The sequence below is a fragment of the Ptychodera flava genome (assembly GCF_041260155.1).
Source record: "Ptychodera flava strain L36383 chromosome 23 unlocalized genomic scaffold, AS_Pfla_20210202 Scaffold_23__1_contigs__length_28996876_pilon, whole genome shotgun sequence".
Lineage (NCBI taxonomy): Eukaryota > Metazoa > Hemichordata > Enteropneusta > Ptychoderidae > Ptychodera > Ptychodera flava.
Genome location: NW_027248277.1, coordinates 5,888,369 through 5,912,954, shown reverse-complemented (window position 1 = coordinate 5,912,954; position 24,586 = coordinate 5,888,369). Strand labels below are relative to the sequence as shown.

At 36.0% G+C, this 24,586-nt stretch overlaps 3 protein-coding genes across 5 annotated transcripts in view; 1 reads left to right on the top strand and 2 right to left on the bottom strand.

Annotated features, from left to right (window-relative positions):
- LOC139124093 (methionine--tRNA ligase, cytoplasmic-like) overlaps window positions 1–6,968 on the top strand; it is a 34,537-nt gene extending 27,569 nt beyond the window's left edge. The window contains exons 15-19 of one of the 2 annotated variants that reach the window (XM_070690230.1): window positions 275–379; window positions 787–970; window positions 1,562–1,648; window positions 2,315–2,406; window positions 5,355–6,968. In XM_070690230.1, coding sequence (XP_070546331.1) covers window positions 275–379; window positions 787–970; window positions 1,562–1,648; window positions 2,315–2,406; window positions 5,355–5,376 — 490 coding nt within the window. In that variant the 3' untranslated portion in view covers window positions 5,377–6,968. The other variant, XM_070690229.1, reaches the window with a different exon arrangement.
- Window positions 6,969–9,929: 2,961 nt separating this feature from the next.
- Window positions 9,930–11,474, bottom strand: LOC139124352 (E3 ubiquitin-protein ligase TRIM71-like). The gene has a single exon (XM_070690493.1). The coding sequence runs from the start codon at window positions 11,472–11,474 to the stop codon at window positions 9,930–9,932; it is 1,545 nt and encodes a 514-aa protein (XP_070546594.1).
- A 5,997-nt stretch (window positions 11,475–17,471) lies between these two features.
- LOC139124076 (uncharacterized) lies at window positions 17,472–22,935 on the bottom strand. 2 transcript variants are annotated; one of them, XM_070690208.1, is made up of 8 exons: window positions 22,745–22,935; window positions 20,958–21,021; window positions 20,556–20,612; window positions 20,152–20,196; window positions 19,886–19,951; window positions 19,165–19,227; window positions 18,769–18,834; window positions 17,472–18,640 (listed from the first exon to the last, which is right to left on the bottom strand). In XM_070690208.1, exons 2-8 carry the CDS (start codon window positions 21,010–21,012, stop codon window positions 18,426–18,428), a joined length of 567 nt encoding a protein of 188 aa, XP_070546309.1. In that variant the 5' UTR covers window positions 21,013–21,021; window positions 22,745–22,935; the 3' UTR covers window positions 17,472–18,425. The 2 variants fall into 2 exon arrangements, with proteins under 2 accessions (XP_070546309.1, XP_070546310.1); XM_070690209.1 differs by lacking the exon at window positions 20,152–20,196.
- Between the last annotated feature and the right edge of the window lie 1,651 nt (window positions 22,936–24,586).

Below are 24,586 nucleotides of genomic sequence, written 5' to 3'. Positions count from 1 at the left end.
GCATGTAGCTATAACAATAAATGCTTCGATAACAATTTGTTGTAGAAACCAGGAATTATGTCTTCCACATATTGACATGTTATCTGAGCACAGCCATGTTACAGTAAGCAGAACAATTTAAATAGAGTGTGACATGAAACAAAAGTGACTTTGACTAAGGATTTCCTAATCTACATCGAAACGAAAGTTACTGTACTGGTATGTGAGACTGTGTGTGTTTTAGAAATTGGTTTATTCTAATGTATCTTGATTTTCCTGCCAATCTTTCTCTCAGAATGCGCGATGGACTTCGCAACATCCTGAGTATCTCTCGCCTTGGCAACCAGATGATACAGTCCAACATGCCATGGAAACTGATCAAAGGAAACCATGAAGAAAAGTAAGCCTGAACTTTAAACTTTGACCTCTGAACTGAAGACTATAGGCCAATGAAATTGATGCCCTCAAAATAAATGTTAAAGGTCACTGAGTCACATCCATTGTAGTTTTATGCAATTTTTTGTTCAATTGTTTTGTTGTGTGTTTCAACTAGACTATTTGTCTACCCATTTAAGGTAGTACGCACCTTGAGAATGAAAGATAACTTTTGCTCTAACTTATCTCCAGTAAACTATCAACCATTCTCTTTCAAGATTGGGATCACAATGCAAAATTTGGTGGTTTAGAAACAAAATAGCCAATATTTACGACAGATCAGAAAACAATCGCAAAAATCAGAGAATCTGAATATCTGACCCTGACTCGCATTCTACCTTAACTTTAACGTGTCTCTCGTTCTATCTTCAGAGCAAGAGCTGGATCTGTGACTGGCCTGAGTGTAAATCTGTCATGTCTGTTATCTGTTTTACTTCAACCATACATGCCATCAACCAGCGCCATCATCAAGGACCAGCTGCAAGCCCCCGATGAATGCAATGTCATCACTGAACACTTTGTCTGTTTCTTACCAACTGGACACAAAATTGGAAAGGTATCAGAAATTTTTGACATTGCCTGCAGAACATCTGTCCCAAACTTCATCGTGCAAGCAGTCACATAATCTTAGGGGGCCTTCTGAGCTTTATGAAGCAGCCTAACCCCCTGATTAATACTGGGCCAAGACTTTATAAGTTTTCACATCACTATAATCTACGGGGGGCCTTCCTAACTTTATGAAGCAACTGATAGCCCTAAGATTATGGTGATATGAAAACTTGTACAGTGCGGGCCTATCGTCAGGCCTACCAAACTTTTTATGAGTTTGTCGTCCCTGAGCATCCAAAAATTTTAATTTTCTTTGAAATGATACAGTGCATTTCCTCTTTAGAAACAATCTCGTGGTTGTTTTGCATGAACACAAATATTGCTGATTTCATAGCAATTCATACTCCATGGTGACAGTGAACTCCTGTTAATGAAATCCATGCTGCATTCATTCATAGCCTCTGATAGTGAATAGGACTGATTCATGCATGATAACACTTAACTTCACCATTAATATAGTCGAAAAGTTTGGCAAGACTTTTTGAAATTAAACTCACTGGGACTGTGGCTTAACAAAGAGTTTACATTTATATTTCAGCCCAAACCACTCTTTGACAAGATAGAAGATAGCCAAGTGGCAGAGCTGAGAAAAAAGTTTGCTGGCAAGCAACATGAAAGAAATGAGGTGAGTGTGTTTTGGATTAATACACTCTGCTCACTATTTGACTTTCATCATCAGTCAAAATAGCGCCCGCAGTAGTAAGTGGTCGGTAACTAGAGCCCTCAGTGCAGTCGTCAGGTTTTCATAAAACATGATTACATAATGTTTACATGTAAAATTTACAGGATCCAAAATTTTCATGTTTATTCACCGTTACTTATGTGCAAAAATAAATGTTTGTGTCCATTTCTGGTTTCTCGATGGCTAAGTTGTTTGCTATTACCACTGGTGCCATGAGTGAAATAAAGCATCACATGTGAAGGACTACAGATGTTTAATAGATTGAATGATGAGTTCTAGACTAAGGTGCAAAAGTGGCGTACTCACTATCAGATTATGGTGTGTGGGAGACTAGCATGATATGGCTTTAATCATCACTGCTTCATTTGGTAGTGTGTTACAGGAACCCCATACTTTAATTTAGCTTTGGCCTCTAAGATGATTTGGAAAGCAAGAAAAAAATCTGACCGCATGCCTCAGCAATAAACACAAATAGAGAGAGCCAAAACTTGTCAAAGTGACAGGTGGAAACCACTATCACATAAATAATAGTATATGCTGTATGTTTGCACAAATATCTGACAAGACTCACCAAAATCCATGGTAACAAAATTGGTATGATCTTTGCAGAATGCAAAACCTGCGGAGCCACCCAAGGCGGAACCTGTGACCCTGCTCCAGTCGGCAACGTTGATGAACTCAACGAAAAGGTCACACAACAGGTGAGCAGACAAAATACAGGAATGTTTCAACACTTTCACTACAATGGTTTGGCCCAAATGCATTGTTATATGGACCTGTTTACATAGAATAAGGGGTTGAAAAGACAGGACAGAATTTGTGTCTACCAATTCTCTTCTTCATGAATACACAGATATAAATTACACCTTCAACAGAAAAACGTCTGTTATTCAGCTATAGTCTGTGTCAAGTACCCGGTAGCTGTGTAATGTGTATTTCAACATGGTTTTGGGAGTAGACCAAGAAATTTTGTTCATATTTATAGCCAAAATACCAAACTGATTGTCAAAGCTTAGCGATAAGCCAAAACAGCAAAGGTATTTATGTTTTTTCTGGTACAGCTGATTAAACTAGCTAGTCTGCCCTTTTTACATGTTTACTTGGACAAAACAATATACAGAAATATAATTATTGTATATGGCAAGAAATATTAAAATCTGTAAGATAACATGTACAAGGTGTGCATTTATAAACAGTTCTCAAGAGTGAAGTTGTAGTAGCAACTTCTGACGGTATGTCAGAACTGGCGCCACATTTAAACATACCTGTTGGATCTTTTAAGCTCAAAAAATCAAAAGTAAGGCAAAACACCTAACTTTTTAAGTTTTAATACAAACTTTCCCTGCAAAACAGTAGTAATTTTGTTTCTGATAGATGATTGTAAAGTCAAAAATTAACAGAAAAAGTTCTTTTCGCCATGTTACTGATACTGTGCCATCCCCTCTTATTCCCAGGGAAATCATGTTCACTCCGGGGCTAAAAAACGCAAAGCATGGAAAAATGTCTTCCAAAGCTCTGCCCTGCTCTTCTGCAAAATTCTGCTGTTTTTAGCGTGCTTTTTGCTGTCCCTGTTCCTGGCTCTCCTCGTTATTCTTGGATGTGGTCATGTTTTGGAGTCAGGGTACTTATTCAAGTAAAGGGGAGGGTGTTTTAGGGAGAAAGGGAGGGTCACATTAGAGTAAAGGTGTTCTTTTTTTTTCAGCTGAACGCCTAGTAAATTGAACAGCTAATTTAATCTATTTTACAGCTTTCACACACGGTTTGACCCAAACCTATTGTTATCAATGATTAGTGAGGACCTGTTTACAGGGAAGTAGAAGTGAACAGGTTAAACTAAAAATAGTCTCACCCATGAAGGGGAACTCACCCACTCTGATAACTCGTCACAAAGAAAATAGTTATTACTATTTAATTGTAAATGCCAAATCTACGAATGAATTGCTAGGGAAAAAGAAGTTTTCATGTAAAGTACATTGTGGTTCTACTATCTAACCATTTTAGGATTTGTGTTCAAAGTATCCACTATTTCCTTTACAACTATGAAAGAAAAACGGTTGTTGATTTTCATGAAACTGAGAGAGTATTCACTCCTATTGTCTCTCTAGCTTTTAAAATTATTCCATTTAAGGTACAGTTCTGTACAGAGAATACTGGAAAAGTGTCAAGAATATTTATATCCCTGAAATTCTGTCCAAAGTACATCTCACTCTTAAACTACCCACATGATTGCAATCTCTATCTTAAACAGAAGCTTCGATGCTTACATATAGACACTTTTTGTTTTCAGTAAAAAAATTTACACAAAATTTAAATATGTGCTGTTCCACATCTTAAGCCTTTGATTAACCAAGCTATACCTGCAGTGATAGAGTAAACCTAAACAAATTGATATCAATAAATAGTATGTTAGTTAAGATTTTAATGTAACGAGCCAGGGCTATCTTGGCATGGTCAGTCATGATTAATAACGTAAAATAGGAAAGTTCTTCTAAGAAGAAATTCAAAATAAAACTCATTTTTGTGGTATTTCTAGTAAGAAGGAACATCTTTAACTCGTTTCATTGGCTACAATTTTTGATCTAAACTTTTGGAAAAATTGACAGGGTTTTATTTTATGAAGGTGACAAAAATTGACTTTGGCACTCAAAGGTTTAAAGAAGAGGTACATTTTAGGATTACATAGTCATGTAACGCAAAATTAGTCATTTGCATCCAAGGGTATTGATTGTCCAGATTATAGAGTTCAGGTACTGGAAGGTTTGGTAATTTCAAAAATCGTTTGATAGTTTCTTATGTTGGTAATGCATGTAGCGATAGTTCAGGGAAACGTGATGGTGAAATGAATATCAAATGAGTTAAAAGGTCAGAAATCATCATACTAATACTTGACCTTGTTGCAATTCTCACCACCTTAAATACAATTTAACCACCTAAGTGAGTCATAAAAGTCTCAGGCAGTCAACCATATTTTCAATACGGCTGCTTTCTACACATAAAACACATTATTACAGAAGCAAAAGTAAAGTTTTAGATGATACCAGAGTTTGATGCCAGAAATACCTGAAAAGATGAGTTTAGCCATTTTCATGACAAAACTATGATAGGTGTCTGTTACAAGTATTTAGTAGATCAGTACACAAACTCTTGCTGTGGTGAGAAGTCAACATTTACCCATGATGCATTGCAATATCATGTAGTTTGCCTTCTTGCACAAGACAAAGGCTATAGAAAGTGGTGAGAATTGAGCCTCCAAGCTAGTTGAAATTGTATGTAAAAATATTTGCACACTTAAATATGTGAAAGGGAAAATCTGTTTGATTTACTGACTTTCACATCATAGCCTTCCTACCTTTGCCAAAGGCTGATACATTTTGCTTGATGCAAAAAAAAATGAATGTACAGGGAGTGAGCTTGATTGCTACATCATCCCTTGTATAAAACATTTATCCTTTCCACTGAATTTTCATCCATTTATGTTACTTTTTTATCATTGCTTTTCTATAAATGTTTTATTTTCACTTGTGTTTTCTTTTTATTTAAAACTTCTGCGACAAAAATCATAAAATGAGCTTTTGGATCCAAAGCTTTATGCTGTTCTGTTTAATGGAGTGAACCCCCCTGGGATGTTGTTCTTGTCTTTTGCCACTAGGGTAATGTTGTCCGTGCATTAAAGGCGGAAAAAGCGGACAAGACAAAGATTGATGCAGAGGTGAAGAAACTGCAAGATCTGAAAAAACAGCTGGCAGTGGCCAAAGGCGAGGATCCAAATGCCGTTGTCGGTGGCAAAGGAAAGAAGAAAAAAGGCGATAAGAAAAAGTAAACACAGCTGTGACATTCCCAGATATCAAAATGTCAAACTTGGTTATATTTTCAGCTTTTCAGCAGATGATTCCCTGACCCATATCTCTCAAAAAAAGTATTTTACAGTCCCAGTGAGCATTGTCTATGTCACATCTAGAATTAGGTTGAATGACTCTCACCATTATGTGAAAATATGTTCATAAGGGCACTCTCCATCAACCTTCAAGATATTACACTTTGTCAATAGAATTTATACAATGGTCCCCATCTTAGTTGCTTTATTTCTCTGGCAAGAAAACATTTTGTCGTCTTGTTGTACTAGATCAGCTTGAAATTCAAATTGCCTGTTTAGAAATTACTGAACATGATAATTGAAATTAATTAATATCAAGATTACATTTTTTGAATTAGGTCACTTAAAGAAAATTCTTTGTTTGCCATCCTTCGATTTTTGAATAACCTACCACTCAGCCAGCCAGGGAAAAAAACAAACATGGACAAAGACACAAGTGTATTAAAATAAGCTCAATTTTTATTTGATTTCCTTTGAAATAATGAAATTTTTATTTGTAATAGTGTTAACATTGTGTTTGTTTTCTTAATTTTCTCTGAAAACCTACCAGCAAGTGGACGGCGAACAAAGAATTTTATTTAAAGCACCTTTATGCATTCTTTCCACTCCAAAAGCTTGGTGCAAAGAATCTCTGTCTGTGATTTGACCAATAGCAACAGCATTACTTAGTAATATGTGCATAAATTTACACTATTTATGTTAGTGTTAAGTGCAATAATGGGATAATTAAAAACATTGGAAGTTGTTAATAATGGTCAAGCGTTTGAGTTTGTTGTTTTAGTGTTCTAATGCTCCACCTATAAACAAAATGCTCTTATTTCAGGAGATTTTTCAATGAGGCTTTGACATTTTAGAAAGCTGTGTCTCTTTTCAGCATGTTACGTTTAGGATTGATTTTAGGTCATGATTTGGTACTTGAAACAATGAATTTCAAAGAATTTGGAGTCAAGAGTTTTGCATTATCAAATTACATGAAGACGTAGCATAATTACATACATGATTTGGCTTTGTGATTGGTCAAGATGCATATCTTATGTTAATTGTCAAAGGGCAAAGGTCATCAGATATGCATGTGCCAATTTTGCTGCTCAATAAGATTAATATTTTGATTTTTACAACAATAAGATGTGAGAATTCATTGATGCCACCAGTAGACAAGCAAAGAATTTTGCTCATTTTAGTCTGACTATATTTCCCCACTTGTACTCTTTCTTTTTAGAAGGATATACATATACAGTTAAATCCTGACAGATTTCGATTTTATGTTGTAAATGTTGCAAAGTCATAGCTTATAACCATCAATGCCAACAGCAGAATATTTTCAGTTTGGAAATGTGTGATTTTATTTTCCTCAACAGAATTTCAATAAAAAAGCTGACAACACCTTAATCGTAGCGTGTTCGAGGGTGATTCATCATATTTGTATAATATTTTTGCTGGCCTCTCATCTTTTGAATATAAACTTTTCAACCAGCACAATGGACTATTTTCCAGTCAATGTGAGATCTTGCCAGACTTGGCTGTTCAATTTACTGAGCAGCTGAAAATTACCTCAGGACTTGCCATCTAGTAGCTTCAATCTCTACGGTTTTGATTTAGTCTACATTGCCAAAAATAAAATGATTTAATAGGAAGTATTATATCTTACAAGTATATTGACACGCAAAAACTGCAATCTGATTGGTCGGGACATGAAATAAACCATGCTATATTTGTAGTATAGCACTGTAGGAACAGGCCTGAGCTCTCGGCAAGAGAATAATTCCCTTTTTGACTTTTTTCATGCCAGAATGTCAATTTAATGTTAGCAATAAACCACCTCAGCAATGGTTACACCACTCAATTTCAACCAGTTCACACCTGATATGTCCTCGCTATCGTTCGTGCACGTTTGTCGTGAAATGGTCAAAATCTCGTGGTCTATACCATTGCTGGATGTGGTTGATTGCTTAGATATTGTACAGGTTTTATATAAATAGAGTTCTGTTTCTTCTTTCATACAGATATCCTAGTAGACACACAAAAGTTAATGTCATTTTGTTTCATAATTATTTCTATGCTGTAAAGCTGTCATCAACTGAAACCAAGCACTATGTTGATTAGACACATTTATTTGCATTGTCTTGGTCTCAGTATCAGTAGTATCAATATCATACCAATCTGAGTGGCATTCACCTTATTTGAACTCACTACATTAATTGAGACAAATGTTGCTGAAATTTATTCGTTTTATTATGACATAATTGAGCCGAAAGACTCGGGGCAAGTCAATGAAAATGAATTAAAAAGAATTCTTAAAATGAAATTAACAAAATCAGAGTTTACGTAATTATCACTCTGATCACGTGGATCAAGAAATTACTTTCTTAAACAGCTAAATATAAAGGACCATTCTCATCCTTGTTTTAAGTTAAACATCAGATGTTTATAAATTTTACATCAGAAGACAACTCACAGTTCACCTCCATATGGAAATGAGAAATGTACGTACGTATCTACATACATACATACATACATACATGCATGTATGTATATGAGGTTACGTTACGTGCACATTAAAACTGTAATTTAAATTGAATTGTACTGATGGTGTTAAAAGTTACAGGGAGGGCTCATGGGAACTGCTGCTCAAAGGTCATGCGGGACCCGTAGGACAAATGCTAACACTGTATCCAAGGTGCATTGCTGATTGATGAAAGTGGCAACGTGTTTGTCTGAATGTTCATGATAAAATCTCATCATAGTAGCTTTACTGACATGATGCATCAAGAAATTGTTCATGAAATACATTGTTACATGAGAAAGTCACACAGGTGCAGTTCTGATAAAAAACAGCCCTCTAGGGTATAGTTGTGAGATAAAGAACATGATGAAGGCAAAAATCCTCTTTGTTGTTTTGTCAGTCAATGATAGAAACAAACCATTGATGAAAGAAAATGCAACTTCTTTATGAATATTAATTAATACTCATGAAGTTTGATGAGACCGATACCAGTCAGATATCTAAGGTAGAAAGTCTGAATGCAATACAAATACGAGAAACAGCAAAACAATGATGAAATATTAAGTCATTGATAAATCACTTTTACTTCAAAAATCTTATTGCTCAAAAATGATTGGTCAGAATCCATTAAAGCAGTTTAGTACTATTGTAAGTGTGTGAAGATGTTGCTGTGTGATAAAATGGTCAAATTCCAAAGGAATAAAAAAGAGTATATAATACAATGTGAACAAGCTAATGTTTGTTTCTTTCCAAAAACCTATCATGTATGAATAATGTACAAGGTCTGTCTTTGACAGATCAACAAGCTTTTGTTGACAAATCTTGAGGTATTGATGATTTACCCTCAACTTTGACCTCTTTCTGTCACTCCTTACAAGTTAGACATGTCTACAACACCTAAAAAGATGAGCACAATGACAGCTATTGGGTAAAATATATTTGTTTAGAGAAGGAGCTGTTTTCTTCAAAGACTACCTGAATCTTTGATAAGGTTCTGGGATTTATCACGTGATAAAACAAAGAATTGACAACTTATTTATACATCTCTGCATACTTAACTTTGTGTACTGCTGATGAAATACTACAGTCTCAAGGTCTCTGTGCAATACAATGAATATTTCTCAGAAAGAGTTGGATGCAAATGGCCAGTCTTGGTGTTAAAATTTTAAAGAAACATCAGTGAACTTAAGGCAAGTTGTTTTTTACAATATTCCATGTCAGTTAGCAAATAGAAAATGAATTCACAGATCGACTTTGTTTTGTCAGTCATATGATGGAGGTAGACTTGCTTCTGCTTCCATGGTCACACAATAGTTATGAGTCCTTATGGTTATAGCGTTTATATGTGATGATCAAGAGACTGTTGATGGTATTACTGAGACCCCACTGAACTTTGACCATTATCTACTTGTTGTCAAGGCTTTGATTGCATTCACTGGACAATCAATGAGGCTTTCCTGTAATTTTGAAGTTTACACATAAAAGCCTGGGGTATTCAACCAAAAGAGCGTGCTTATACAAGAAAATGCAACTACTCAGGTCTACAGGAAAGCTATGTAACTCACTTCGGATTACATTGGAAAAACAGTGATTCAGTAAATTTTTGATCGGATTCAAACTCACAACATACTGCAGACATATCACAACAAATGATACTAGGTTGTGCTTCAGTAAAGGAGAAAATATCTATGGTTTTGCTGCATTAATGGGTGATTGGCGTATGAAATGTTGAAGTGGCAATTTTTTTAAAGGCCCCATCACCATTTTGGCTATTTCTACATTTTTATGGAGGTACATGTACAACTTAAATCTGTACTATATACCGTGTACTGTTCTATGCACTGTTATCACTGTACAAACACTTTGATGCAGTCGTTGAATGTATCAGCTACAACCACCCTGCAAGGTACATCATCTGTCAGAGCTATACCAGAGGGGCAGTTCAGCCCATCACTATCACTATCAATACGACAAACAAACTTACCACTACTCTCAAACTTCAGTATGTAGTTAATAGCACTTACATAGACATATTTATCATTTTCAATTGCTAGCCCAAGGGGAAATCCCTGACAATCAAAGGAATACAAATACTGGTCATCTGCATTGAATACCTGGATACGCTTGTTATCGTAGTCTGCTACAAATACCATTCCAATAGTTGCTATGACTACACCCCATGGCCAGTTGAATTGCCCTTGACCTTTGCCTTCTGATCCAAATGACCTAAGGTATTTGCCATGTTGTGTATAAACCCTAACACAATGCCCTACCTTGTCTGTCACATAGATATTGCCATCTACAGGACTAATCCCAATACCCCATGGATCTTTCAATTCATTTTTTCCGAAGCATCTGATGACATGTCCATTCTCATCACTGACAACTACTTGCTTAATGCTGTCATTTAAACTATAGTGTGTATTATCACTTGATATAGCAATATCACGTGGTTGGAAAGGTTTTATAAACTGTTTGAATTTCAAGAATTGCTTAAATGTTCCCTCTCTGGTGGTAATCTGCAACCTATTATTGTCTGTATCTGCAGTGACAATGTCTCTGTCTTTGTTTATGGCCACACTCCTGGGTTTGTTGTACTGTCCCTCAACACTTCCTGTACTGCCAATGGTCTTCACCAATCCTTTGATGACGGGTATGATGACAGGACAGCCTGGTATTGGTTGATTACCTATTGTCATGGTAACTTGATATTTTCCACCCATTTGTCCAGCCACTGTAACTATGTGTGTACCATCTCTGATATCAGCAACACTGATGTCTTCCCATGATGCATCAGGTTTTCTTACCTTGGCTTTCACTTGTTGTTTTGGGATGACTTGTTTTCCTGTGGAATCTCTGGTTGTGATCAGTAGGTCTGCAGAGTCACCTTTCAGGAGTTGTTTTGGAATATTTTCAACTGTACACTTCGACATACACACATCAGATTTCAGAATTCCCAGAATTCCATGCTCACAGAATTCATCATGTGGTGTGAGTATGAAGTCTTCGTGGTAAGCCTTTGGTTCAGCTTCTATGGTAATCAGTCGCTTGATACGAGTGCCAACATCATCCTTTGTGGAGAGAAGTTGAGCAGCATTCCCATGATGCATCAAACTCTCTACGTAACTGCGTGCACTCTTAATGTTACCATGTCTTAATTCCATCTCATCAATATCAACAGCTGCTCTTTTACTTTTCATTTTGCAATTGTTTTTCAGTTCATCTATCAGTCTCTGCTCTTCTCTCTTTATTTTCTTGATGATTTCTTCTGCTTTCATTCTCACCTTCCTTTCTTCTCTGCTGCACTGTTCTGTAAGATCAGTGTGAATCTGCTTGGCCAGGGTTTTGTTCTTTTCAGCTTCCTGTTCTTTCACTTTCAGTTTGTCAACCATGGTTTTCAATTCTGTAAGATACTCATCTGCTGCATCTTTCAAGTCTCTGTGTACATGTTCTGGTATGCGGTGTTTGACTATGGTGCAGTTTGAACAGACAGGTACCTGACAGGTTTCACAGTAGAATTCAATTTTGTTCTCGTTGTGGACATTGCAATATTCAACTGCATGAAGCGTTACAGGACTGGTTGACTTTGCTGTTTCATATTCTCCCATGGTCATTAGTTGATGTTTCCGTGTAAGCGGCAGATTTTTGTGCACTTTAACACAACTGTCACAAAGATATGATTGGCACTCCATACATCTGTGAGTGGCTGTATTCTCTTGGCAGCCTTCACACTTGATCTCATTTCCCTGCATAGACTCCAGTCGTTGCTTGAATATCTCGATCAGGTTGCTCATAAAGAAGTTGCCTTTTATCGCTGGCACTCCTCCGACGGGAAGCTGATATTGCTGTCGACATTCTGGACAGTTTAGGGGTTCAGTTTGCTCAACCAGTGTAACTAAACATTGCTCACAGAATGTATGCAGACATGGTAGAATTTTAGGAGACTCGAACTGCTCCAGACAGATGGTACAACACAGGAAATCTTCACCGATTTCTTCTAAAACTTTGCGTTCAGAAGCAGCAGCCATTGTGCATGTGTGTTAGTAAATCAACCTGAAACAGGTTCAGAGCAGTTAGCAGATGAGGCCCTTCAACCTGATATTGCAGATACTATGCAAATTTTACACTAACAATGTACAATAACTTAGGAGTTCTGGATCGTATCACACAATTCCACAGGCGTGCTGTTTTCTGGGTAGTTTCTATAAGTGTAGTTTATTCTACGTTCCGACGTTCTCTTCCGTAGCCTAATCACCAAGGTAAGAAACAGAATTATCCGGCCTGCAAAGAAAACTGCCCTTTCTAGTCGAAAAATAAACACGAATCCTACAGTCAGTTACCTCGTTCGACGCGGAAGGCTCTCTACTGTCCAAAAACACTCTCATGTCACGATCAAATGAAAACTTTAGGAGAAATCTGCCGTGTTTTCACCAACTAGGCATTTCTGGCGTCCACCGTTGTAATAACGCAACTCATTATCATAATTGTACGCCGTCCGCATCGCTGATTGGTCCGTGAGCAACGCCATCAACGGCATCAGACTGAGATTCACCGCTTTCTATGTGCGGACACCGTCCATTATGATAATGAGTTGCGTTATTACAACGGTGGCTACCAGAATCGCCGATGTTGTCAAATCGCGGCAGATTTCTCCTAAAGTTTTCATTTGACCGTGACATGACCGTGTTTTTGGACAGTAGCCTTCCGCGTCGAACGAGGTAACTGACTGTAGGATTCGTGTTTATTTTTCGACTAGAAAGGGCAGTTTTCTTTGCAGGCCGGATAATTCTGTTTCTTACCTTGGTGATTAGGCTACGGAAGACAATGTCGGAACGTAGCATAAACTACACTAATACAAACTACCCAGTAAACATCACGCCTGTGCACAATTCACTTCTTTTGAACGCTGATATGTGTGACAGAGCTCAAAGGTCGTTTTCACGACAATATTGTTCACGATGTTTATCAGTAGTGTTGACACGGAGTGATTTGAACTGAATTAATGGTTCTACTCCGGAATAAAAAGGACGCGATGCGTACGCCGTTCTACATACTCAGTACGCCCAAATAATCACGTGATGCCGGTACAAACAAACCCACATGTGTACTGAACGCGTATGGAAATACACGTACGTCTGTGCGCGTTTGCGCACATGGCTTTGTTTGTACCGTGGTCGATTCGAATTCCGGGTTTGGCCTATTGTATCACAGGGTACACGGGCTTGTTGTTTATTTGTGTCTGTTTGTTTGTGCGTATGTTTGTGTATGTTTATTTGTTATTTTTAATAAAATAACAGCGAAAAGCTGTTTTGTTAATATTTGTCAATAAAGAGCAGTTTATTTGTTTATTTGTTTGTTTATTTGTTTGTTTGTTTGTTTGTTTGTTTGTTTGTTTGTTTGTTGATACGTATTTCCGATGGTTAGGGTTAGGGTTAGGCTTAAGTTAGGGTTAGGGTTAGGGTTAGGGTTAGGCTTAAGTTAGGGTTAGGGTTAGGGTAAGGCTTATTCACTCCCTATAGAGGGAGTGAATAAGCCTAACCCTAACTGAAGCCTAACCCTAACTTAAGCCTAACCCTAACCCTAACCCTAACTTAAGCCTAACCCTAACCCTAACCCTAACTTAAGCCTAACCCTAACCCTAACCATCGGAAATACGTATCAACAAACAAACAAACAAACAAACAAATAAATAAACAAACAAATAAACAAATAAATTGCTCTTTATTGACAAATATTAACAAAACAGCTTTTCGCTGTTATTTTATTAAAAATAACAAATAAACAAACACAAACATACACACAAACAAACAGACACAAATAAACAACAAGCCCGTGTACCCTGTGATTGTATGGGATGCTTATGGACCATTAGTTGACATCGGTACAAATCGTAACTGACATTTAGGCCAAAATCGCGCTTCTTCTGAAGGTGAGCTGAAATGACTTATTACATCAAACACAGTAAAATCATTGTATGGCACCATTACTTAACATTTATTAGAACATGTTTTGCATTTAAATTCAGGGTTCCAGTATTTCGAGCACACCCGTTAAATATTGAAATTTGCAGTTAGGGAGCTGCAGTTATTATGGCCTGGGGTAAGCCGGCAAATTCTTCCTGTGCATCAGTCAAAATAAATGAACTCCCTACCCATTGCACTAAAAAATTGATGACCCCTCTTTTAAGATGACAAAAATTTCATGACCTAAGCCCCGCCCATGGCTTGAGTAAGGCTGCACACACACAAACACCTGTGGAGGGGGAGCGACAGAATCAAAAAAAGATTCTCAGATTTTTTCAAATGACCCCGTCGTACTGATTTCTCATTGAAGGTTGTCCTCCACAGAGGATAATGGGTATTAAGGTGGTAAGTACTTTGAGAATGAAAGAGTTACTTTCGATCAAATTTTCCCCTGGAAAACTTTCAACCAGCTTTATCTTTTTCATATTATGGATAAAAAAGCAGGGTTCACTATGCAAATATTGGTATCACAGAAATGATATATCGAAAATTCAGTAAGATTTCATATTCAAAATGGTTGCATCATGTTATTTCTATGAAGAAAATTATTACATTCTAATTGTCAAAATGCCAGAAATGCCTCTTTTTGGCCTGAAAAGATAAGTTTAGCTATTTTCATGACAAAAACTAGAAGTATTTATAGATTACTTCTCAAACTCTTGCTGTGGTGAGAAGGCAACATTTTAACCGTAGACTACCGGACTTGTCTCCTTTACCAAACTCAACATTTTACCCATGATGCATTGCAACATCATGTAGTTTGCCTCCTTTCAAAAGACAAAGGCTATAGTAAATTGTGAGAATTGAACCTACAAGCTAGTTGAAATTGTATGTAACAATATTTGCACACTTAAAGATGTGAAAGGAGGAGAATCTGTTTGATTTACTGACTTACACATCATAGCCTTCCTACCTTTGCCAAAGGCTGATACATTTTGCTTGATGCAAAATAAATGAATGTGCAGGGAGTGACCTTGATTGCTAATTCATCCTTTTAATAAAACGTTTATCCTTTTCACTATACAATGCAAGATCCGAGATACGCGAATATTCCACATTGATTAAGGGTCATTAGCATAGAATTTTAATACTGAAACAATGCTCATTAATGTAATCTGCATATTTGAATATCATTATACCTCGCATCTTGCACTAATAGCTTTTCACTGAATTTTCATCCATTTACGTTACTTTTTTTCATTGCTTTTCTGTAAATGTTTTATTTTTCCAAGTTTACTTTCTTTTTATTTAAAACTTTTGCTACAAAAATCATAAAATGAGCTTTTGGATCTAAAGCTTTATGCTGTGCTGTGCGGACAAGACAAAGATTGATGCAGAGGTGAAGAAACTGCAAGATCTGACAAAACAGCTGGCAGTGGGCAAAGGCGGGGATCAAAATGTTGTTGTCGATGGCAAAGGAAAGAAGAATAAAGGCGATAAAAAAGTAAAAATAGCTGTGGCATTCCCATTAAAATATCAAAATGTCAAACCTGGTGATATTTTCAGCTTATCAGCAAATAATTCTTTGATTCATATCTCTCAAAAAGGTAATTTTCAGTCCAAGTGTTCATTTTACATGTCACATTTAGAATTAGGTTGAATGACTCTCACCATTATGTGAAAATATATTAATGAGGACACTCTCCATCACCCTCCAAGATGTTAAACTTTGTCAATAGAGTTTATCACAATAGTTCCCATCTTAGTTGCTTTATTTCTCTGACAAGAAAACACTTTATCATCTTCTTGCACTGGATCAGCTTGAAATTCAAATTGCCTGTATAGAAATTACTAAACATCGTCATTGAATTTAATTGATATCAAAATTTTTGCATTATGTATTCTTTACACCCGTAAAGCTTAGTGCAAAGAAACTGCGATTTCACCAAAAGCAACAGCATTTCATGATAAATTTTTGCATAAATTTACACTATTTATGTTGGTGTAAGTGCAATAATTGTATGGGATAATTAAAAATTCGGAAGTTGTTGATACTGGTCAAGCGTTTGTGTAAAAAGTTTGGATATTCTAATACCCAACCTGCGAAAAAATGCTCTTTATTTCAATATATTTTTGAATGAGCCTTTGACATTTTAGAAAGCTGGTTCTCTTTTCAGTATGTTAAATTGAGAGACCGATTAAATTCAGGATCGATGTATCTGTCATAATTTGGTATTTGAGGCAATGGATTTCACAAACGTTGGAATAAAAGAGTTTTGTATTGTCAAATAACATAAAGATATGTAGCATCATTACAGACATGAATTTGGCTCTGTGATTGGTCAATATGCATATCTTATGTTAATTTTAGAAGGGTAAAGCACGTCAGATGTGCATGTGCTAATTTTCCCGCTCAGTAAAGTTGACTTTTGTTAGTTTTGCAACAACAATATGTTGAGAACCTCATCCACGCCACCAGTACACCAGCAAAGAATTTTGAACATTTTAGTCTGAATATATGTCCCCACTTCTACTTTCTTTTTAGAAGGATATACATACAAGACTAAATCCTCACAGATTTCCTTTCCATTTTATGTTGTAAATCATGCAAAGCCAAAGTGTATAACCAGTATACTACTTTGGCTGGCTTCAGCTCTATTATATATTAACTTTTCAACAAACACAATGGACTTTTTTCCAGTCACTGTGAGATCTTGCCAGACTTGGCTGTTCAATTTACTGAAAAGCCGAAATTGCCTCAGGACTTTCCGTCTAATAGCTCCAATCTCTGTGGGTTTGCTTTCATTTAGTCTCCATTGCCTAATATGAAATTATTTAACAAGAAGAATTATATTATACTGTAGTGTTCTGTTTCTCCTGTCATAGAGACATCTGAGTAGACACACAAAAGTCAATGTTATTTCATTTCATTTCATTTCATAACTATTTCAATGCTGTAAAGCTGTCATCTACTGAAACCAAGCACTATCTTGATTTGACACATTTCCTTCCACAGTCTCAGTCTTTGTATAAGTAGTATCGATATATTTTTGAAACATGGGAATTATTTGTCTGTTCACAAAAGGTGTTCTTTCTGTATTACATAGAGTAGCCCACAAGTCTCCTGACTTATTTTCTTATGTTTCAAGAATGATTTCCAACAAATTCTGTCATTCTCTGTCTCAATCATCTTTTTTGCTACATTTTGGATGTTTGCTTCGGCCAGGTTTAGGTAAGTGTTTGCCAAGCCCGTGATGCCACATGGCCATGACATGATTACACCAATGATGTCACATGGCTATTACATGATTACACCAATGATGTCACATGGCTATTACATGATCACACCAATGATGTCAATTGGCTATTACATGATCACACCAATCTTAACACATTCACTCCAATCACTACATTAATTGAGACAAATTTGGCTTAAATTTATTCATTTTATTAAGATAAAATTTAACCGAAAGACTGGGCAAGTCAATGAAAATGAATTAAAAAGAATTTACAAAAACAGATATCACATATTTATCAGTCTGATCATGTGGATAAAAAATTACTTTATGAAACAGCTAAATATAGTGGACTACCCTCGTCCTTGATATAAGTTAAACATAAGATGTTTTAAATTTTATGTCTGTAGACATATCACGGTTCACCTCAATATGCAAATTAGAATGTTTGGGGGTCAATAATCTGTATACTATTAATCTCTTTGTGAAAGATTACCCTCCAGTTGGTCATCAGTTATATGCAAAAAATCTCATTTTTCCAATAGCTGTTAAAATCTATGACTAATTGCACATTATTTATCGTAAATCATTGTCTTCAATTTCTTTAATTTTGATTTTTATGAGGAAGAGTTCTTGTACATGACATCAGAGGAAATCCTGGCTTGCAATATTTAACAATAAACACGTAACTATTTATTAGGATCACTGGTGAACACCGTAGAAAGGATATCAACCATAACCATGTTACATTGAGTATTAAACTAAAAGAAAAAGTAGTAATCTTACTTTCATTTCCCGTAACAAACAATAATTTTACAATCTTTTATGAAACTTTGACATTTATCAGTGAGTCCAGCCTGCATTTCATGAATTAAAATCCACTATATAAAGATTTAAGTATTGAATCATTCGTATCATGTGACTTAATCGCCTCAGCCATTATTTTACACTATATCTTCCATAGGTAATAATTAAAGTTTATTTACAAACAAAAAAGTGTTCAATTTTCATTGTTGAACAAAGACTCAATTTGACATTGATGATACATTGTCTGTTTATTGAAAGCCTTGACTTTCGTTCCTAACCCTAACCCTAACCACCTACACTGTTCATCAAAAAATCATATTTATGACTTTGACAAGCTCTACCATTGAAACTGAAAGTATGTTTGCGTGGTTTTCCTTTCATAGTAGGTTCGAGTTTGTTCCTCTACCGCATTCATTATAACTCCAGAGTGTGAATAATTGACGTTCATAAACGAATTTGTACATTTTGACATAGTTTTCTCTTTGCTAGAGACGGTATGCCAAGAAAAGGGACGCTGTTGGACTGTTCTGTCTGCTTTGCCAGTCACCATGCCTGCAAGAAAACAAACATATTTTATGTGTCCCATTCACACTTTTAAAAAGGCAAGTTTTTTAAACATACCAAACTCAAATCACTAATACACATGAATATGGTCATAAACTACTAGTAACATTACGTACCTCTATTCCAAGATAAGCTATTGCCGGTTTTCCAACTTGCAGCAGTCCTGGGCAATATCGAATGTCCTGATTGGAGGATAACATAACGAGAATAAACAAAGTTTGTGGTACATATATATGAAATCATGTTTTGGGAGATTGTAAGCTGACAAGTCAGCTAACTTGTAGTGGACCCTTAAAAGACATGTATCTTACTCAACGCTTTAAGTTACTGGGCTGTTCCATTGAAGACCAGGTTTATTACGTTGTTGCAGTGATGATATGAGTTCAAACAAGCAAAGTGTACAAGAAATTTCGATTAGCCAACCGAGCTTATATTAATAATTGTGACAATAGCATATTAGTTCTGCGTTTTATAGGTCATATGTACCCTTGCTTGTTGTTGTTTCTGCCTACCTGCTGTCCAAGAGCGATGATTAGTAGATGGTTTACCTTTGGCTTTTGTCATTTTTGGCATACCTAAATATAAGATGACACCTCATAAGTACCTCAGTGTGAATATTTGTTCATATTCTTGTACTCACACTTGCTACAAAAGCACAAAAGAATATGTAAAGAAAACCATCTGCACAAGTATTTTAAGGCTGAATGATCAAGTCATTAAGGTTGACGTCAAGGAGCCCTAAGATTGAACAAGTGGGAGAAGTTTTCACATGTAATTAGATCTCTACTGATACAGTATGGCTTTAATTGAATAACGAATGCATGCATGGGGCATGCACTCATACACATAAACACAACCCTGTGTACTATATATATATATATATATATATATATATATATATATATATATGTGTGTGTGTGTGTGTGTGTGTGTGTGTGTGTGTGTGTGTGTGTGTGTGTGTGTGTGTGTGTGTGTGTGTTCTAATTTGAAATTTCAGTACTTAATGCTAAAGCAAAGTGTTAAAAATAATAACAAAAATTATTTCAAGTACATAGTAATATCTGTTACTTAGTTACGTTTCATTATTAAACACACACACACACACACACACACACACACATATATATATATATATATATATATATATATATATATATATATATATATGTATATATATATATGTAAGAATGTATTAGAGAATGTCAAACAGATGATGACTTAATCTTTTCTTACCATAGAAGGGTTGAAAATTGTTCCCCTTTCGTTTTCCCATTCCACTCTTTGTTGTGTTTAGCCAGCCTGATCATGAAAAGAAATTGTCAGATTAAAATGTGATGCACTGAGAACTTGAAATATGTAAGTTGCTCAGCTGATACGTACTAATCCATTGAAAAATTGCTGGAAAAATGTCATCAATGCAGTTTCCTCATGAATTAAAAATATAAACAAATGCGGATTGGTAATATCACCGGACAAAATTTCACATATTTCTGTCTCACCTCTTGGGGGATGTCCACCACCAGATTTTACCATTTTTGGTCCACCTTTTAAATTGAGATAATAGTGACATTATAGCCAAGCCTGCAATGTCATAACATGGAAGAAGAGAAGGAACGCAGTTTTACAAGTAAGTAGTATTTCTTCAAAAATTATTCCTTTGAAATTCACAATATTTTTACCATTTCCCTTTGAAATTTAAAATATTTTTTCCTTTTCAGATAATGGTGGAAAGCACAGGATGCGATAGCTTTACATTTACCAAATCATTATTTGTCATATTTTGTTATCATGACGAAGACATGACTGTCTCGGTATTCCTATCTCCCCGTCTCTTTGTCTGTCTGTGAGTCCCCTCTCTGTCATCCTAGGTCCATATACTTGCGCACACTTGCGTATAACATACCTCTTGAGGGTTTCATCGCTGCTTTTCCAGTACCAGATTTCGCCATTTTCGACCGACCTGATATCAAATACTGAAGCCATTAACATTTGATAATGATATTTCGTGAGTATAGACATCCAAGGAATCATACTCGTATCAACTGTCTGCTGATCCAGCAACCAGAATATCCTCAAAGATTCAGCAAGTCATGATTTAATAAAAATCATGTACTAAAAAAATAAATACTGATATTGTCTCCTGATGATATTCGTGACTGTAACTGCAGCAACTGTAGTCTTTGTGTAGCTTGCGTGTTTGTGACAGGAAATGCGTGCATAAATGTTTAAAATCAATACTCTTAGTCAAAAATTTGTGTTAGGTGACGTATGTTTGTCCAGAGGAGCAAATGGAAGGTTAGCTTACCTCCACTGCAAGAAGAGCTTTTGCTTGATTGCTTTCCAGCACTTGTTTTGGCCATTATTTATCACTTTGTAATAGAAAAGATGTCAAATTTATGAAAAGCGTGAAAACCTGTCGAGACAGGCAAAAATACAGACAGACAAAAGTACCAATCAGCAGTTAAAACGCAAATTTCGGAAATAATAAATTAAGTATGCCTACGTTCCTAAGACTTATGTACTTAAATTATTGCTATTCATTAAAAGAAGATATGATGTACTTGCTATAATTTTTAAATTCCAGAAATTACAGGTGGGTTGCAATTTTTTGCGCAATCATTTTTGAAGGGTCATGAAATTTCACGCATTCCTTTTGGGGAGGGTCACCATTTTTTGGCAACTATTGGAAGGCAAAATGTAGCCGATATAATGTTTCGTCTAAAAATATCAAATCATAATACATGGGAGTCTATTTGGCAAACTATTAACATTTTTCCCATAAAAAGGTTATATCTGTACATTATTATATTAATTCATGTAAAGTACTTTGCTTAAAAGTGGCAGGTAAAAAGTGCATGTGTGTACAAAAAAAATTGATTTTGATTTCATGGATAATGTTGATTCACAATACATTGTAGTCTATGAGAAAAAATATTTTTCCAATATAGGTGTACCTTTTGGCCAATCACGTATATTTGGTTCTGTGTAAAAACTGCAGTTTGTTGTTCTACTCCAAAAGCATGTCAGAATAACAAAATTGTTTTGCAAATACACCGTGTATGCATTTGTAAGACGGTAATCATTGTTATTGATGACATATGAATTCTGGGCCGGCCCATAAACAATAACAATGCTGACTGAACACATATGGCTGTGCTGGACGTTTCATCACGCTTCAGGGCGAAGAGCAAGAAACTGCAGTGGATATATAAAAACAAAACCACCTAAAAATTAGCCAGAAGTTATAGCTTAAAATTGAAAACCCAAACACGTAACAATCAGAGACAGTTTTGTTCTGAGTTTCTCCTTTGAGTCCCCAAATCCGTTCAAGTGCCCCCACGTACCCTGAATATTTCCAAATCCCCCTCCAGTGGTGTTTGTAAATGCAGCCTAATGAACAAAAATTGTGAAAAAAATCATTAACAATTACGCGACTTGAAAATGAAAGACTTAAACTTTTGCTCGAACTTCCTTCCTTAGGCAAACTTTAAACCACTCTCTTTCAAAATCAAGAAAAAAATCAAGGGTCACTTTAAAAATTGGTAGTACTACTAGTAAAACAAATTATCCGATATTTACCAATATTTCAAATTCAAAATGGCCGTCATCCCTGTATTAACTAAATATAGGGGAAATGCTTAATGTTTGCAAATATTGAAAGCATGAAACTATTTACCCCTAAAGCTTAAAAACGAGTTGCCACAAACGGTAGACCAGACAGGTATTTTAAGTTTGAACGTAAGAATATCTGTCTCCGAGTTGCATTCTGCCTGAACCGATCGCCGACAACTTTGTATATTTTACGCATTTTTTTGTTTTCGGAAATGCTTCAGTGAAATTCGCCACCGTCTCACATCTTAGTTTATACTTGATTAGAATGTTCTGCTAGTAAAATATTTTAGTTCTTGGATACTCAGAAAGTCGGCATAAATTTGAAAATGTAGAAGTGGAACGAGTCTGACAAAGCTTCATACCTTTAAAGCCGTAACCAATGTTATTGATCAAAGTCCAATAATACATAAGTTGTACTGTCAACCAGGAAGCACATAAGCTTATACTATAGCTCTTGTATTTCATGAATCGACAACTCACCTCGACTTGTATCGACGGTACAATTAAATGTTTACGTTGTTTGTCACTTGCATCGACCTTCGTAAAGATCTTCATATACGACGCCCTGTCACCAGTGTGTTTCTTAGGGGTGTATTTTGGTTTTCAAATGGTCGTTTCCTTTGCAATGGGCGTATTTTGACATAAATGAGCTCAAAGGTGAAGAACGCAATATCAAATTGCGCATGCGCACTGTTTGCAATCGCCTCAGCTCCCAATACTGAGTAATAGCATAGACAGTAGAAAAACTGTCTATGCTTGCAGCTGTTGTAAAGAAACATTTTTTCATACATTGTCCGTAAGTTCGGACAAAATATGCTACATTTGGAAAGGAAAAAATGTGTGGAAACAGAATTTACGATCTCAGTAAAAACATTCTAAAACAAAGTTAGCTTTATATGCTCTGTATCATCATGACTGTACGTTATGCGTGGGAAAAATTGTGAATGTTGGGCGAAAAGTCATAGTCAAAAGCCACACACTGCTCAACGCCTACATTCATTCAATCAAATAGGTGATCGGTCAACAGTCTGCATTACTTCAAAAGTCAAAGAAGTAGGGATATATTGTCTTTACGCAGAGGCTGTGCCAGACTGTCGATAATCAAATTGTGCTTTTCCTTTTCTATTATTAGTGTAGTCTTTCGCAAATACATGGGTGGGGAATACTGCAGGCATAACCACGAGTGCCGAAGACTAGACACGCGGTCAGGGCTCTGGCATTCCCAGCTAGCGCCTTCGACGATTTGCCTGCGAACCCCCACCACCACCACCACCACCCCAACCCCTGTATGTGCGAAAGACTACCAATAATAGAAAAGAAAAGGTATAAGGGACTGTCAACAGTCTAAGAGGCCAAGTAATTATATTACTTTCGGAAATGAAATGAACGGCTGATTTACCTGAAAGACCCAACAATATATAGCTGCGAATTTTATGCATTATTTTCATGATTTTATTTTCAAACCAAAGTTGAATCGTGTAAATGTGCTAATAGGGATGTGTATAGAAGTATCACTGCTCGCTGATTTCGACCATGCGAACACGGTTTAACAGGCTGAATAATAAACGGGTGCCGCACTCATAAAATGGCGCCCCAACGGAAAAATACAAAAGACACAGTATTTCCTGCACATACACATCGTGATCACAAAGAAAACAAGCATGATGCCATTTACTTGAATGCACAACACACGATGGCCAACATTTTGTTGTTATTTTCTTTATTTTCTCTATAATATGATTAGCTTTTTGAAATGGAGCAAATCAAAAGTAATGTTAAAACGTTTGAATTTAAATGCAACTTTCGACACTGATGACAGTGCTATACACATTTTTCAGTCTTTAGTGGATCTTATTCAAAGTTCAGTCTTGTATAGGTCTTATTCAAAGAAAACTCTTGGGAAACTGAGTGAGGATATTTTGAGATCGGTTTATTACACATTTGCAGCTATTTTGGGCTTTGAGCATTGCACTGTAGTAAGGCATTGGTATGGTTAAAGAAAAACAAGTCACCTTCACTTATTGGGGTACTTGACATTCCGTGGTTCATATATTGAGGGCAGTCAATTTTCAAGTTTATTCATTCAACTATAAATGAGGCTAACATTCCATATTTAAACGCTTTCGTTGTGTCGATGAAGCGCTTGAATATCACCACATGGTTTGAATAATTCGGCCGTAAGGACAAGTAAAGTTTAATACAGTAACATTTTGTGACTTAGTTTGTTGACAGAACATCGGCAACCAAACTGAAAACAATGTCCACCTATGTTCTTTTTAAATAGCAAAAACACTCTCAGAACATTTGTGCAAATCATTCACG

What these genes read in the sequence shown, in the direction of transcription:
- LOC139124352 (XM_070690493.1), bottom strand. Translation starts at nt 11,474, where the DNA reads ATGGTTGACAAACTGAAAGTGAAAGAACAGGAAGCTGAAAAGAACAAA.
- LOC139124076 (XM_070690208.1), bottom strand. Translation starts at nt 21,012, where the DNA reads ATGGCCAAAACAAGTGCTGGAAAGCAATCAAGCAAAAGCTCTTCTTGC. An exon ending in AGCGATGAAACCCTCAAGAG is followed by an intron (nt 20,197 to 20,555) that starts GTATGTTATACG and finishes TCAATTTAAAAG; the next exon opens with GTGGACCAAAAATGGTAAAA. An exon ending in TCATCGCTCTTGGACAGCAG is followed by an intron (nt 18,835 to 19,164) that starts GTAGGCAGAAAC and finishes TCCTCCAATCAG; the next exon opens with GACATTCGATATTGCCCAGG.